General features: G+C 45.6%; 2 protein-coding genes across 8 annotated transcripts in view; both read right to left on the reverse strand.

Annotated features, from left to right (window-relative positions):
- LOC135396493 (serine/threonine-protein kinase WNK4-like) overlaps positions 1–17,021 on the reverse strand; it is a 126,951-nt gene that overhangs the window by 65,054 nt on the left and 44,876 nt on the right. For all 7 annotated transcript variants that reach the window (XM_064627500.1, XM_064627499.1, XM_064627501.1 and 4 more), the window contains exons 7-9: positions 13,247–13,404; positions 12,991–13,079; positions 10,401–10,834 (exon numbers count right to left, since the gene is read on the reverse strand). In XM_064627500.1, coding sequence (XP_064483570.1) covers positions 10,401–10,834; positions 12,991–13,079; positions 13,247–13,404 — 681 coding nt within the window. The remainder of the gene's footprint in view (positions 1–10,400; positions 10,835–12,990; positions 13,080–13,246; positions 13,405–17,021) is intronic.
- On the reverse strand, positions 13,588–15,184 carry LOC135397439 (tigger transposable element-derived protein 6-like). Its single transcript, XM_064629048.1, has one exon. It carries the CDS (start codon positions 15,182–15,184, stop codon positions 13,652–13,654), a length of 1,533 nt encoding a protein of 510 aa, XP_064485118.1. The 3' UTR covers positions 13,588–13,651.

Here is a 17,021-nt window from a genome sequence, read left to right on the forward strand (position 1 = left end):
TGCACATGAAACGATGACAGCAACACAGGCACGATTCCGAAAAAAGAAAAACGGCCTTCCCGAAAGAAGGGGAGAGGAGGAGAAGATGGATTTTCGTGGTGTCTGCTGACTGGGAGAAAGCAGGAGAGGGCCTAGTAGCTTGGCGCCCAGCTAAGCACCAAGCCACGAAAGCCATGGAAAGCTGCCAGCGGCAGCGCGTGCAGTTCGAATTATCCGTTGCGAAGCCGATTTGAGTGTGAATTAATGGGCTACCTTATACATTGATGTATTGATGTATATGGGAGCATGGCGGGAACATGATGACTTGTTTAAATTATCCAGAAATTCGAATTAATGAGGTATGAATTAACGAGCTTTTACTGTATATACAGGGTGTTCCACCTAACTGTGTTAAAAAACCTTACTAAAAAAATAGATATTTGTCTGATAATTATGGGGTCAACATTATTTACTTTGGGGAGCTTTTGCCATGGCTTCCGAGCACTTACCAATTTTAAGTCGCAAGAAGGCGAATTTTCTGAACTGAACTCCTAAATTAGCAAAGTCAACCTCACGTTTCTTTGCATTTCATGAAAAGAAATTTGCATTCCATTGAAACTACACTCCCTACTAAAATGGCAAAAGCTGGGAAAAAATTGTGAAAGCCATTCTTTCAAGGTGCAAAAATTGTTGGCAGAGCATGGCTTTCCGTAAAATTAGTGCAAGATGTGGCAGAAGAAAACAGTGACCTGCCTCTTGCACAGGGCCACTTTGAGGGGGTCTGCCATTTGCTGTGGCAGGCTGTGAACCCACTTCATTGCTGCAAGTGACATGAAGAGCACAGCAGTGAAATTCACTGCTCCACCTCTTTGACACGTCCTGCATCACATCCAAACAGTATTTCACCTTAGTTTTGAGAGTTTCATGAAGGTACCGTATTTACACGCTTGCAGAAGGACCTCGCTAATTCGATCTCACTGAATTTGAAATCCCTTTTAATTCGAAGGATTGTTGCGGTCCCAATCTGACCTCATAATTTGATGAAAACTGGTGCGTATCCCGCTTAATTCCGAAGTTTCCTACTGAATTTTATAATTTTCCGTCGGCTTCCAAGCCACGCAACAGCAACCTGCCATAAAAACCGTGTGCTTGCTCCCTTGCTGACATCCCTTTCCCAGCCGCCAATCCCACGGCGGAACCTCCTCCCTCCTCGCGCTTCCTTCCCAGCCAGTGTCCCAGCTGTGCTGCCATTATGGATTATGCGAATGCAGTTTCGCTTGCTTTCATTTCATGCTTTTGTTGAGATCCACTTCCAAGTTCACTTCTTGCCTGTGGGCTGTGCCTGCGGGTCAGTGTTGTACGTACCGCCATTACAAGTAACGCTGTTACAGTAATCGATACTTTTTCTGTATCAGAGTGCGTATCACGATACTTTTTTAAATCGGTATCGGAAAAGTATTTCCGTTACAAATTTATGGTAACGCGATCTCTGTATCGTTACTGATACCAATACTTTTTAGTGCCCCACCCTTTCTTCACCGACCACATTTCTCACTCTTATTCATTGTCAATAGTCCGCCTAGCCCTCGACAAGAAGCCTGTGGACACGCCTACGTGCTTCGTAACTGGAATTATGGAATTATACCAAACACATGTTCACTGTTTTTCTTACAAACTAGAGGAAATAACCATGCTGTGTTCAACAAAAGAGTTGAGGTCAACGAACAGAGGTCAAGTTTTTGACAGTGGCTCTGGATTCCACTGCTAAGCTGCCATGTCGCACTGAGTCACGCTCACATATACTGTGATATTGTTAACTTCGGATAGGATTCCTTGGTCATTGGACTTCACGGTATGTGTCAGCCTAACGCTAACGTAATATTCACACTGGCCTCTGTCAGCTGCCGGAGAGAGCACGGCCTACAAGGATGGCAGAAGACGACTTCGAGAATCAGCTATTGATAAAAGTCAAGCATAACGTGTCCGAGGTACATATGAAATATGCTGTCTTTTTACTGCAAAACTGTTCACGTAAACGAGATTTCTATGTTGCATCATCTTCGTATTTCAAACAAAAGTATCGCGTTACTTTCTTTAGTAACGGTAGCGGTACTCCGTTACTTTAAAAAAGAAGTATCGATATCGGTATTTCGATACTTTTTACTAAAGTAACGAGTATCGGTATCGCGATACCATGTTTCGGTAACGGGTACAACACTGCTGCGGGTGAAGTACAAGACGCTGAAAATGAAAAAAGAAAAAAGTGGCGATCATCTCAGCCATGAGATCTGCAACGTGCTGTAAGTTCCTACCGGTGATGCATGCTCCAAGAAGGGCTTCACGTCTTTTGAAGAGTACGCCAGGATGGAAGACACAGAACAGACCTGTGCCGCAAGGGCACACTCACGGGGGTCACAGGGTACATCATTCTGAACACATCTCACGCGCATTAACAAAGTGACGGCAGTGGTTACAGCGATGAATCTGCACACGCGCCTTCGTTTTCGGAAGTTTGTTAAGTCAACGGCGCGTGCAGCGATATGATTGACTACACAGCCCATCTTGAATCAACGGTGACATGCGATGTCATTTTTCGGAAAGCGGCAGGTGCAGATAAGTGAGTTCTTCGGCAAATAAATATATTTTCCTTACCCACGTGCCCAGATTCGCTTGGTTCGAACGCCCACTTGATTCGAAATTTTTTTGCCGTCCAGATGACATTGAATTAACGAGGTTCTACTGTAATCTGTGCACTTTTTTCTCCCCAAAAAAGGTAAGAAAAGATGTGGGTGCGCAAACTGAGCTGGGACATTACGAACGATATTCAAGTGACAATATACTCCCAAAATTAAATACTATACTGGTCATGTGGGCTCCTTGTAGAGCGAACATTGATGTATTCACTGCATTGTGCAAGCACAAAAGCAGTACAGGTCTACCATGCCTGCCGGGCAACTGGCAATGGTCGGTACGGTCAGGAGGCAAAATACTGGATTCACTATCGCTCATCTCGGTGAAATACAGTGAGACGCTACGATGTTCCCGGAAGTCGGCACTAGACCCACTGATAATCTAAAGCATGCTTGATATCCAACTTTGTCACATTTGTTGTAAGTTTGTAGCGTGTCTATCCAGTGTTTCTTTATACGCCTGCTTTGTAGTTAGGGTGACAGTATCGTCCACTGCATCATTGGACTATTGTCCAAATGCAGGCCACAAACTGGCACTGGTGAAAACCACATGGTACGCAGAAACCAATCACCACTGGGATTGAGAAAGGTGCTGGGCTAGATACTCAGACACGAAACTGAAGTGCTCAAATTAGAGCTCTGAACGGGCAGACTTTTCCAGGCCCCACTCGGCCAGAGCACATCGAAAAATGGCCCAGTCTCGCCCAGGGATCTGATGACCGGTTACAGGAGGTTGCCTTGAAACAGTTAAAGTAGCACAGAAGTCGTTTTTAACACCCAGTTTTCTTCCTATAAAACTGTTAAGTAGGCCAGTAAGATGCACCATGCGAAGTAATTTACACCACAGAGTCATAATTATCGCAGAAATTGAATTTAAAATACGTCGCAAAAAGCGACCGTGCGCAACGGTGGTGAAGAGCAGTACCAGCCTGTAATCTGCCTGGAACCTCGCGCTGACGCTATAAGGGGAACGCTCGCTGATTGGCCTAGAGAAATGTTGTCTGCTACTCCGCTGTCGTCTGCTACTCGGCTGTTCGGGGTTCTGATAAAGCCTTTCTCCTTGCTCGGTAATGCTTCGGCCGCTCCTTCTATCCCCAATTCTCCGGGAAAACCGGCAAAACAGGTTTACGGCGGCAAACGGACAAGGCGCTGACCCCCACTGACCGGCAAACCAGAACCGGTCTCCTTATGCCGTCATCGGTGACGTGCCATCATACCTCCTCATCCTCGTTATAGCTGGAGTAGCGAGTTAAGGGTGAAAGCGCGGAGCTATGTTTATGTGAGTTTTTTTCTGGGAAACAAATTGCACACATCAAAACATTTCTCGCTATTCTGTATAATGACACACACACTTTCATCAGATGTCTTAATCTGAAATTTTTTAGGATGGCCCTCTGTACTCCTTTAAGACTGCCTGCAGTACAGGAACAAAAGGGTGCCATAAATACATCCCTTACATTCAAAATTTCAGTGTGAGACACACACTAAAGCAAAGAAGCTTAAGGATGTTCATGGGAAACCTCAGGCAGGACGCCAAATTGTTTGTTTCACAGGTGACCTATTGATGTTCAGAAACTATTACAGCCACATCTGTGTAACATTCCCCTGCATGGCATCAAATTTTTGGAACCAAGATAGTAATTGCCCCAGTAAGTGTTAGACTCAGCTGAAAAGCACAAAACACTATCACGTAAAATTAAAGAGTAGGAGCTTCCCACAGAAGATTTAGATGTCTTGCTTGTGACAGTTATGGCAGAAAAATTACACAAAAGCCATGGGCTTCAAATTGCAAACATTTAGTGCAAAAAGCACGTATTGTAAAATTTGCACGAATATTCGATTCGATATTCAGCATTTTTTTCCCCATTCAAATCGACTTCAAATATTTGGAAATGTCGTGCCAAATATTGTTCAGTGAACAGTACAAGTGCTGTGTTGTGCCATCCTCTCTTGTACTGTTAAGTGTCTTGTCTCACATTCTCAGTGCGATTCTACCGTCCAGATGCATTACCAACAAGCCCAAACCAGAGCTTTGCTATCAAAGATAAGTTTTCAAGCGTGCAACACTGATCCTGTGATCATCCCGAGCGGCATGATGTCACTGTCACAACTGCAGTCAAAAGATGCACACATGAGTAAGCCACCAAAAAACACAGAGTCCGCGGGCCGTACAACAACTGGCTGTTAAATGGCAATCGTGCATTGACACCAGGTGGGAGGATGAGGTGTCAGGCACTCTACTTTTGCTCTGTGAAGCCTTTCTTTGTTGTCGCTTTAGGCAATTTCTAGCTGTCTCTTCCCTTTCTGTGTATTAGTTTAGGAATAAGCGGTGCTTTAAATGAGCGTTCAATGGGTTTTTCATAGGGCTGTGCAAATATTCGAACTATTCGATATTCGTCTCGAATAATGGCTCAATGTATTCGATATTCGAACCAAATAGCCCTTTGTCGAATAGTTCGAATATATTCGAAGTGGAAAATGTTATTTCGAGAGCGGCGACGACAGCATTTTGATAGTTTCGGTTTCACTACGCTATATTTGGCGGACTTTCCTTCGAGGATTTCCAGACAAAGCCAATCCATTAGTCAGTGCCAGCTCAAGCCGCAGCCGTTCGCAACTGTCCGCATATGACTACGCAACTCGCCGCCAATAACGGCAGCCTCGCTAACGGTTGTGCGTTGGCGTTGTAGTGCTTTGTCCGTTATTACTACAATGAAGGCATGCTGCATGCTGCATGTGGGTAACTGATGCAGTTTCAAACCGACAGAGCCACTCCAAGGATGAGTCCTGTATGGAGTTTCTTCACGAAATTCTCCGCGTCGGAGGCCATGTGCAACATTTGCAATACCCGATTGAAGACCCCTTCGGGCACGACTACTCCACTGAGCAACCACCTCAAGAGACATCCAAGCCTGCATGAGGAGGTAGAAAGAGAAAAAGTAGCAAAGAAGTGCCAAACGAGTGAACACCGAAAGACTTCGCAAAGCGAAACTATGGGTCAACAACCGAAAGTGACTGACTGTTTTTCTCCCAAACTGAAACCAACTGATATCAGAGCGAAAGGAATGACGAAAAGGATCGCTCTGTTCATTTCACGTGGCCTGCACAGCTTTAGCGTCGTGGAGGAAAAAAGGTTCTGCGATATGGTTGAATACGCCATGCCTGAATACCAGATACCCTCCAGAACCACGTTTGCAAGAACGATAATACCTAAAATGCATGCTTCGATGAAAGAAGAGGTGAAGCACAAACTACAACAAGCTTTCGAAGGAGACGTGCGAGCCTTTGCTCTAACGAGTGACGGATGGACGTCCAAGGCAGGCGACAGTTACATATCGGTAACTTGTCATGTTGTGCGCAGTGATTTCCTCATTCATGTCTACGCGAGCGCCTGCAAGCCTCTCCCCGACGCCCACACAGCTGCAAATCTTTGTGATTTGATACAGAGCGTGATTGAAGAATTTGAGCTTCCGCAAGACAAGCAGATATTCATAGTAACGAACAATGCGAGGAACTACGTGTCTGCAGTTCAGAACACGTGCTGGACACAACTGCGATGTTTCGGCCACACGCTTCAGCTCAGCATCAACGATGCAAAGACAGAGCTGTCTGAATTTTCTGAACTTTGCAGCAAAGCAAGACTGATCGTAGGTCACTACAAAAAGAGTACGCAAGCTAGGAACCGTCTTCGTGAGATTAAAAAAGCAATGGGGGCTGAGCACTGCCTAGAAGTGATCCGAGATGTGCCAACACGGTGGAGCAGTGAGTTTCAGATGCTGCAGAGGCTTGTCAAGTTGAAAGTTGCCATATCAACTGAATTGTGCGAGTCTGAGAAGATCAGAGTGGAGGTGTGCTGCCTCTGTGACATCTATCCTTGAACCATTTGCAGAAGCCACCACTGAGCTCTCTGGAGACACGTACCCTACTTTGTCAGGAGTGATACCACTTGTGCACTGCATGGAGACTGTGCTACAAACAACTGTAGCAAAGAAAGAAGATAGTGCCAATATTGCATCCTGTCTGCTAAAAAAATTCAAGACATGTTTTGCAGACATGAAAATGAACACTGCCCCTGCACTTGCCACTCTCTTGGACCCCAGGTACAAAGATGTTTTCTTTACATCAGCTGCTTAGAAAAAATGGGTGCGCACGTTGCTTGAAGAAATGCTTCAAAGTGTTGAAAGCGAGCATGTTTCAGTGGACCAACATGTGGAGCCTCAAGCCCATGAGTCATCAGTGTGGAAGGTGCTTAGATGAGTACGGACGTGACACAAGACAAAGAAACCATCTCACAGCAAATATCACGTTACCTGATGAAGCCAAGAATTCCAAGGAACAGTGAACCTCTAATATGGTGGAAGGCAACTGGAAAGTTTGAGTTCCCTGACCTTGCAGTCTTGGCAAGGACATATCTAGCTGTTCCTGCCACGCAGACTACGAGTGAACATCTCTTTTCGACTGCAGGAAATGTAGTGACCACCAGGAGGGTATCGCTCAGTCCTGAACATTCAGAAATGCTAATTTTGTTGCATGAAACCACAAAGTAACCTTGGCTTATTGTGTTATCCTGGCAAGTCATGTCTGTCACTAAATAAAATGCATACTGAAGACATTTGAGAAGTTCATCGCAGGAGACAATAATGTATGCACACACAAAGCAGTGCAGTACAGAAAATAAAATACCTCGCTATAGTGAACCCGCATGTAGTGAAGAAACGGATGTGGTGAAGGGAAATCTCGGTATGCCCATGTATTTGCAATCCGTTTATAGTGAAGACTTTTCTGCCCGAGAAGCGGATGTAGTGAAGAAAAGTTGGCCGAAACTTCGAAATTTCCCCCGAAAAAATGGGCGCGTTAGGTTCGTGCTCCGGGAACATTCCCTCTTTCAGGGGATCACTTAACACCTCCAAAGTGACTTCCGGTGCACGTTCCCGGGTGCACCCTGCGCACCCCTTCTTCGGAGCCGGGAAGCTGGAGAACGCTGGGGAAGAGCGAGGCCAGTTCCGGAGCGTGACGCATGTTCCGGTGTACTGCCTTTCGAAATGGAGCAACCGTTGGAACACGTTGCAACCGTCCATGCTCTGTGTTTCCGGAATCATCGGATGTCGGCGGTAAATAGTTATAAGATTTTTGAGGACTGCTATGTTTACCACTGATGTTTACTTAAAAGCAGACGACAAAAGAAAGCTCGATAGGCGGCACGCGCTCAGCGGCTCTGGCGCTTGGCTTCCAGATAGGCTCACAAACACCATTAAATATAGGCACCAATGGTACGTTCCCTTGAAAACCCGGGTTATGGCGCTCGGGAGCCTGCTTAACGCGCCCAATGACTCGTTCCGCCATCGCAGTTGAAAACGGAACTCACGTAGCGTCGCCGTGTTCCAGAAGTTGGGCATGATCAATGACGTAGGATGAAAGGCGTGGTCATGAGTCATGACCAACCAGCCAGGCATCCAGGCTTTGCTTTTTGTTTTGTTTTGTTTGGTGTTGTCAAAAGCGCCGTGCATTGCAGTGCATTTTGAGCTTCATAAGCGTGGCACTGCAAACATGTCGAAGAGAAAGGTGCTCACTGTCATCGAAAGACAGCAGCTGCTTCACGGCGTGGACACCGGAACACTGAAGCGCAAGGATATTGTGAAGAAGTTTGGAGTTTCTGAAGCGGCAGTGTCCGGCATAGTCAAGAAGCGAGCAACTGTCGAAGACGCTGTTGCAGGTGGGTGGAATGCAATGAGACGAAGAATGAGGGCATCCCCCTACGAGGACATTGATATGGCGCTGTTGAAGTGGTTTCGTCAAACTCGTGCAATGAACATCCCCATGTGTTACTACACCACCTTACTGCAACACTTCACATAGCACCAGTTCCAAATGTACTTGCTATCATGTGTTTCCATGTAAATAAAGTGTGTGTATTCCATTACAACCAATATCTGCTGCTTACAGGCATTCTGTGGGTCATAACATGCCAGAAAAAAGTGAACTACTGATATAGTGAAGACCCTGATATAGTGAATATTTTTCATGGTCCAGACGACTTCACTATAAAGGGGTTCTACTGTATTCGGAAGATTTGCTATTCGATTCGTATTCGATTCGAACCAAAAATTCACTATTCGCACAGCAGCAAGTGTTGCACAGTGCACATAAGATGGTGAAAGCTCTGGATAGCATATTCTTGGGCAAAGCTAATACAAAGTCAGAGGTGATGATACAACGTACAACACGATCAATCGCTGACAAAAAAAAACGCTTGATGCCAGGTGCATATTCCAAGGATTAGGACTGAATTTGTCTCAGTACGGCAGTATTTGCAAATAAAAACTCACCAAGCATAGAGCAGGCTAAGCCAAAATGTTGCCGCATGTGCTATCCACTGGCATTTCCCTTTCAAGTATAGTCAAGGATTTTGAAATTGGAATTCAATTCTAATAATTCAGTGGAATCTTGGTGACACGAATCTCTCGAGGTTATGGAAAATATTTGTATATCACCTGAAATTTGTATGGCCAGTAACAAAGTCGATGTATAAAATCAAAGTGCAGGAACTGCATAATTGCTATGTATTTTCTCTCTACCCACAATCAGAGAAGTTAGTTTCAAGTCTGCAGACACTTTTAAAGCACATAAAATCATGTGCATGTGGTTTACTCAGACGAACGAGATGCACCACAGCCGAGTCGCAGAGAGCCACATAGTTTCCAGCGTAAGCACAGGAGATGTGCACAGCCCCTATGGGGTCTGCCTGTTCAAACACCATGGCCTGGATGTTGCTTCTTTCATCGCCAATTTCATCATCGAGTCTTTAGCTACATGCATAGGTGTTTGAATCGTCAGAGTGGTCGTGCTGTATGACCCACTCTGTACACTGCCGGCCCACACAGTCACCGGAGCAATTTGTTGTCCTTTTTTAGAGCAACTCACTATCCAAGAACGTTACTTATTTTCAGGGTTGGTTACTGAAAATATTATTGTTTCCGGTTCCATTTCCAGTAACTGAAAAACCCTGCTTTTCGTTTCAGTTTCTGAACGATTTTCGGTAGCGGTTTCTGTTTCTTTTTAAGAATTTCGTTTCCGTTTCCGAGGTAATTTCGGTACTGGTTTCTGTTTCTCTTCCGGGACTCGTACTGTCTGGTTTTGGCTTTTTCATGTCAGGTATTCTAGTTACATAATGGATGCAAAAGGACAGCCACACCAAACACAAACACTAAAGACTTTAATGCAAAGTTCGTCACGAATCTTATACACCGTAAGTAGATGCCTCTCTAGGTTGCGGAAATACATGCCTTTAAGTTTCAAAAGTCTCTGCTCGTGCGCAAAAATAACACGTCATCCAAAACTTTCGCATCGAACTTGCTGCGCAGTGGGCTCAACACGAAAGAAAGTCCCGAAAATAAACGAATGAATGAATGATGACTGGAAGAATAGTGCGGATATATATAATTTTCATATTAACGCGAAAACACTGAGGGAAACGTCCTGCGAATTTGGCTTCCGTTAACGTTACCACTTTTGGATTTCGTTTCCGTTTCGGTTTCTGGCAGTGGAAACTAAAACAATTCTGTTTCCGTTTCCATTTTCGTTTCCTGTTGAATTTCGGTAATTACCGTTTCTCGTTTCCGTTAGCCAACCCTGCTTATTTTTCTAGGAAAAGATGTCACACAATCACAAAAATTCAGAATTTGGTATGCATGTTCAGTTCACACGAGGGACAATAATTTCAATCTTACATACCCAGTGAAACTGTTCCTTCTGGAGCTACCACATTATGCAGAGGCTCTGCTACATCCGTCTCGGCAGACTGCTCTTGCTGCTGCAACTGTAAGACCTGTTGCTGCTGCTGCAGGTGCTGCCGGTCACGGACAAGGGCAGAGATTTGGTTTCGGATTAACATAGCCACTATGCGAGTGTCCTCTTCCATGATGATGCCCGTGAGCGCCATGGCCTTGGCGATCTCGTCCGGGTTGTCGTCTTCAACGTGGAACTCGAACTGGATGGCCTCGTTCTCACGGTGCTTGTCCTTGCGCTTTTTTGGGTCGAGGACACGAAGGCGCAGTTCCACTTTCTCACTGCCCCCATTGAGACTTTCCTCCCGGTTAACAAATTCAACTTTCAGCCCCATGTCTTCTTGGAAGAAATCTAGTTGGAGTAACTCCTTCACTGTGGGCCTGGTGGAATAGATATTCATAGATTACATACACAGAGTAAGTGCAGCAAACTGATAACCGATATTACAATCAGACTGCAATCAATCAACCGAAACAGCTCATGGAACAGGACTCATCCATTGAGTCGTGATTTATGCTAGAGAGAAACTTGAATTTACGCCTTCCTTCCTCTCTCCTTCTTAAGAGACACAACATGGCGGTGTGGAGAGGGTGTCCAATGATTGCATGAAATAGTTTGAGGAGACCAATGGGAGGCCTGACTGCATTGTAGTTCTCTTGAGAAGCAGAGGAGAAGAGAAAGCCCAAATTTTACCCGGCCGATTGCCCTTACTGAAACATCTGTAGGAATGCACACCAGCTTGTTTGGCAGCAATCCCAACTGCATCACTGTTTGAACCAAACCAAAACAGTTCATTTGAGTAATACATTTCCTCCTCGATTTCTCCCCAAATTTAGCATACTGTAAGTGTTTTCACCAAAATTCGCATGAATTTAGAGCATATGTTGATTTCCCCCGATTTCTACCCCACCCCCCCAAATTGGGAAAAAAAATTTCTCCTTAAATTTCTCCTTCGGCTTTAAGGGGGGACGTGGGGATCAACACAAACTTTTTTGTTTCTTAATAGATTATGATGAAAATTTGCACCATCGTTGATAATGTCCTCAAAATGAATTTACCAGGAAAAATATTATGATATCTTAAAACTTTTTCTTTTACAAATTACAAAATCTTTGCATTTTGTGAAAGGCCTGCAGAGTTTGAAAAATGTGATAGAAGACAGCTTGTACTTGGAGTGTATTCCCAAATGTATGGTTGAGGTCGTAACATTCTTACTTTTTTCAATTTCCACGATGACAATTTTTGGTTTTCATTTTTCTGCATGCGGTCGCAACTGATACATCTAGCATAGAAACGTATGATAGCATAAATTATAAATTGATTTACCTGAAAAAATAAGAATGTCACGACCTCTAGGAATGTTCAGTGAAGGGCGACCCACATACGATGTTTTCTCGACGCAAGAACGGCGGCATTTTTACGTTTAGCTCCACGATCAATAGCCGTCAAGCGGGGACGCCGACATCTGAGGTGAACAGATCGGAGCGGCAAGCGCAGGAAGCGACGTGTCAATCTTGACCAATCGCATGCCTGGCCGGAAATGGCCATCTGCACAGCCGCTCAGCTGTGTGGGCATAGACGATGTGGTCGCGAAATACGCGCAAGTGGAAGGCAGAATGAAGTGGACCAGGCAGAGCAAATGCAGGCAGAAAAAAAAGCAGGCAAAAAAGGACGGTCTTCTTCAACCTTTTTACTGCAACAGCTGTCGCTTTTAGAGATGAAGCAGTTGTTTTCTTTTTTAACAGCCGCACAAATTTTCACCGTTGGTCCATACTGGGAGACGCGCGAGCACAGCGGACGGTATCAAGCGGAAGTGCAAGCAAGAGATTTCCACGTTGATGGTCGGCGCGCGTTGTTTATTGCCTTTGGTTACTGGATATTGTATTTATAGAAAGTTATACGGCATGTTTTTCAAGTGATATCTGTCGCGTATGTTATGCCAGCCTAGCACCTGCTGATGACGAGAAATGCCGCCAGGGGCCTCGAGTACAAACTTTGCTTTGTCTCCTAGGCTGCGCCGAGAAAACGTCGTATGCGGGTGGGCCCAACGTTTCTCCATTGGGAGTGACGTCACGACCTCAAAGCTCCGCGTATCTGCGTCGAGAAAACGTCGTATGCGGTTCCCGCTTGATTGTAAGAAAACAGACCACACCAATGTAGACTAGTTACGGAGATATCAGTTTCACAAGCGGGGCAGGTAGAGCGAAAAGTTGTTTTGAGAAAATGAAGCGCAAAGTTTCACGCTCTTTTTACTGCAAATTAGAAGGCTCCAGCAGTGTAGTCTTTTGTGTCCTTTTGTACACAGTTTCTCTTGCCACCCTGGCACTTTCTTTGATGCACTTTGACTGCTTTTGTCTTTGATCAAAAGTCTGACAAGGCAGTAAACTCGTATCCAATGCTTTTGTTAGCGTGTTAGCTCTTGTTAGCTTCGCATAACAGATGCTCGTAGGGGTTCTGCAGTTCCTCAGGTTTGGGATCATAGGCGTACCGAGCGCGGGAGGGGGGGGGATGTGCAAGCTTTGCAATGTGAACTCACCGTTCTTCCTTCTTGAGACGGATACACTGGCCAATGATATCTCTCAGCTCACAGCTTTCCACCTTATCGTAGCACTGTGGTCGGATGCCCTACGGAGGTAAGAAGAATGCTAGTAGCCCAGTGCAAATTGACCAGCAGTGCAATAGGGGTACTTGTATCATCCTTACATTGACACACTGGGAACAACACGAGCACCATCATGTGTTCCCACACACTTTTCAAGGTGCAGCCACTCATGAAACAGAAACTGGCTCACCGTAGTGACCTTCTTGTAGATTTGGGCAGGGCCACTGCACTCTGAGTAAGGGTATTCAGAAGTAGCCATCTCCAGCATGCACATGCCAAATGCGTAAACATCCACAGACTCATCATAATGCTCTTCGTACATCTCAGGAGCCATAAATTCTGGAGTTCCTGCAAACAATAATGAGAGCAGGTTGCAATATGAGCTGGTCGATGCCTCTTATAGAGTTAATTTCTTGGACCTGCTGCCCACGTAGCCTCATGTTGTATCAATTTTTAAACTATAGCACATACAGTCGAGCCCACTTATAACGAACTTCACTGTCGCGCGGTATTTGTTCGTTATATCCGAGCATTCGTACTAAGTGAACCATCCATAGTGAAGTGAGGAAACGTCAGAATTCACAACTATGCATGTTTATTTTGAGAAAAAGTCAGTGATACGGGCCTGCGCGCCGAAAGCCGAGCTTATCACGGCGCTCTCGAGCTTATTCAGTGCGGCCAAATGATCGTCGCCCAGTTCTTTGCTGCACACAAGCCGCTTCAGGGAAGCAATATACTCAATCGCTACCGACGAACTTACTGTCGCCGGGGGAGGCTCCGCGTTTTCGTCATTATCGTCAGAATCCTGTGGGTCACATCCTGCCCTGACCTCACTCACGATGCCTTCATCGGTGAACGGCTCTGCGATGTCAGCGCCGTCGTCTGCGCCAACAAAGTCGTCCCAATCAATGCTGGGATCAGCCAGATCCGCATCTACGACGCGCTTCCACAACTCTTCGTGGAGCCCATCTTGTTGACAAGTATCCACAACCGCATCGTCTTCGTTGACAGCATCCATGAATCCCGCCTTGCGAAAGCAATGGAGAATGCACTGACTGCTGATTTCCATCCAAGACGCCTTGATCATTTCCACGGCACCAAACAAGGAGATGCGGAGCGGGATGTCAACAGTTGGACGATCGATGGCAATCAGGAGCCGCTGCACCAAACGCCGCCTGTAGCACACTTTAAACGCATGGATGATGCCTAAGTCCAGCGGCTGAATCTTCGACGTGGCGTTCGGCGGCAAAAACAACACTGTGACCGCCGCCAGAGAAGGCTTCACGTGGTGCGCAGCACAGTTGTCCAGCACAAGCAGAACCTTCCTCTTTTGTCGTGCCATGTCGCGGTCGAACTCTACAAGCCACTCGGCAAACAAGTCGCGGGTCATCCAAGCTTTTTTGTTGTGGCGATAGCGCACTGGCACGTAGTGGCCGAAGCATCGCGGCTTCTGATACTTCCCGATTACGAACGGCAGGCGCCGGTCGCTGCCGTCCATGTTCGTACACAAGAGCACAGTTATGCGAAGCTTGCTGTTCTTGCCACCACTACACTTGTCCCCCTTCAGTGCATGCGTTTTTGCAGGAAGCATTTGATAAAATAATGCAGTTTCGTCGGCATTGTACACATCCTGCGCACTGTAGCTTACGATCGTAGCAATGTTTTCGTCGAGCCACGTGTTGACATCCTCCATGTTGACAGAAGCGGCTTCTCCGGCGACACCCTTGAAGACGATCCCATGGCGAACCTTAAACCGATGGAGCCATCCATTCCCGGGGCTAAAATCAGGAAAGTCCAAAAGGAATGCAAAGTCTTTTGCCTTTGATAGCATCAATGGCCCACTGATCGGTATGTTCCGAGACCGGGCATCCACGAACCATTTCAAGAGGGCATCTTCGACGTCTGCGTAGGTCGCCTTGCGAATCCGCTTCCGTGTCGTGGGGTCGGCGTTGATGGTGGCGTGCAAAAACTTCTCTTTGTCCTTTGCGATTGTCGAGATCGTGGACCTGGACAAACCATACTTCTTAGCCAAATCCGAGTTCTTCTCGCCCCTCGCCAGGTCAGTAACGATTGCAACCTTTGTTGCAATGTCCACGGCTTTGCGTTTGGCACCGCATGTTGACGCCATGGTGTCTCCAATCTCCTACTCTTTCACCGTCGTGCACGGGACTGAAACAGACTTCGAGACACGGGTGACACTGGCTTGCCGGCGGTCTGAAGGGAAAGAGAGGCCAGCACGTGACCAAAGCCCGTGCGGCGCCTGACGCGCAGGATTGGAGGCGCGCCTCAGGAAGAGGTGGAGGAGGAAAGGGCGCAGAGAAGAGGGGAAAAGGGCAACAGGGAGCACTTTCCGCGGCTTTTCATAAAAGTTTATTGCACGTGTCAGTTCGCTGTAAGCGAGCTGCGGGCGCGCGATTGTTCGCTGTATCTGAGAAAAAATACCATAGGCTTAATGCATATTTTGACGGTCGCGTCATTGTAGTTCGTAATAAGCGAGCATTCGTTGTAGGTGTGACCTTTATAAGTGGGCTCGACTGTAATTTGACAATGGATAAATTTTTTGTGTGGTCAGTCATTTAAAATGGACTCAATGAATTGTGTTCAAACACTGTTGGCATTGTAGTTAGAGCCTGCTTTTACCCCCTGGATTTGATTCATTGTGCAAAACCTGGAAAGAAACCCGGAAAGCCTCGAAAAGCCGAAGTTGCCAAAGTGCAAAAGCAGGCACTAATACAGGCTCAGGTGCACACTAAACACTTCACATTGCTTTACATCACCTCGTATCTTCTTCCTTTCCCCTTTTTTGCATTTTCAGTTCAAAAATCTACTATTTCAGGCAATATTACCCCGTTCCACTCAAACATAAAATCTGACTTTGGGAGAAATTGTGGGAGGAACCACTTCTATTTTCCATGTGCCAGTTGTTATAATGTTTGTGCCACTTATGCTCAAGGAAATGCTGCCCACATTTACAGCAGCTATCTTACCTCCTACTACTTTATCACTCTCAGCAGCACATACAAAGCATATACAGGGTGTCCACACTGTGAACATATTTTTAAAAAATATATATAACACTTTTTCCAAGATGAAATCAATTGCAATGTAGCATATGCTGAAGGGCACTCCCTAGGAGGGCATTAGCAAAGTCCAAAGGCAATGTCTTAATTAACTTTCATTAATTAACTTGTTAATTATAAAAGCGACAAAGTTGTCCCAATGAGAACATCTGTTCCTTTCGGTCACCTGATATCGTAGCTGTTTTCAGAACAAAAATCCGTTCGATAGATCGCCCGCAAAAAATTAGTGAAGGAACGCCATTTTTTTCTTTATTTTGTTAATTGCGCATCTTCGCAGACGCGTATTTCATCCCCAACGTGAGAGGGGAAAGGAATACAGGGCCGCCTCATGCGTCGAAGATGAGCTTGAACTTGCGGAAACAAAACAAAAACAAATGTATCGGGTGACTCTATCGGAACTGGCCTTATCTTGGGTTGCATTTTCTGTTTCCTTTTAATCTTCTTCCAGGACACGAGAGGCGATAGTGTGCTCTTTCTTCCTCTCACATTGGGCGTGAAGGAAAGACGCGACTTTTACGAAAAAAATATAAAAAAATGGCGTTCCTTCACGAATTTTTTGCGGGCGATCTATCGAACGGATTTTTGTTCTGAAAACGGCTAAGATATCAGGTGACCGAAAGGAACAGATGTTCTCATTGGGACAACTTTGTAGCTTTTATCATTAAAAAGTTAATTAATGAAAGTTAATTGAGACATTGCCTTTGGACTTTGCTAATGCCCTCCTAGGGAGTGCCCTTCAGCATATGCTATATTGCAATTGATTTCACCTTGGAAAAAGTGATATATATATATATATATTAAAAATCTGTTCACACGTAGCGTGGACACCCTGTATGTATCCGATTTCTTGTTTTTAGAAGTGTGCAAATATTCAAAATTTCAAAT

This window comes from Ornithodoros turicata, chromosome 6, assembly GCF_037126465.1.
Source record: "Ornithodoros turicata isolate Travis chromosome 6, ASM3712646v1, whole genome shotgun sequence".
NCBI lineage: Eukaryota > Metazoa > Arthropoda > Arachnida > Ixodida > Argasidae > Ornithodoros > Ornithodoros turicata.

Bases quoted from the DNA above. Each gene is read 5' to 3' on its own strand.
- LOC135397439 (XM_064629048.1), bottom strand. From the start codon at position 15,184: ATGGCGTCAACATGCGGTGCCAAACGCAAAGCCGTGGACATTGCAACA.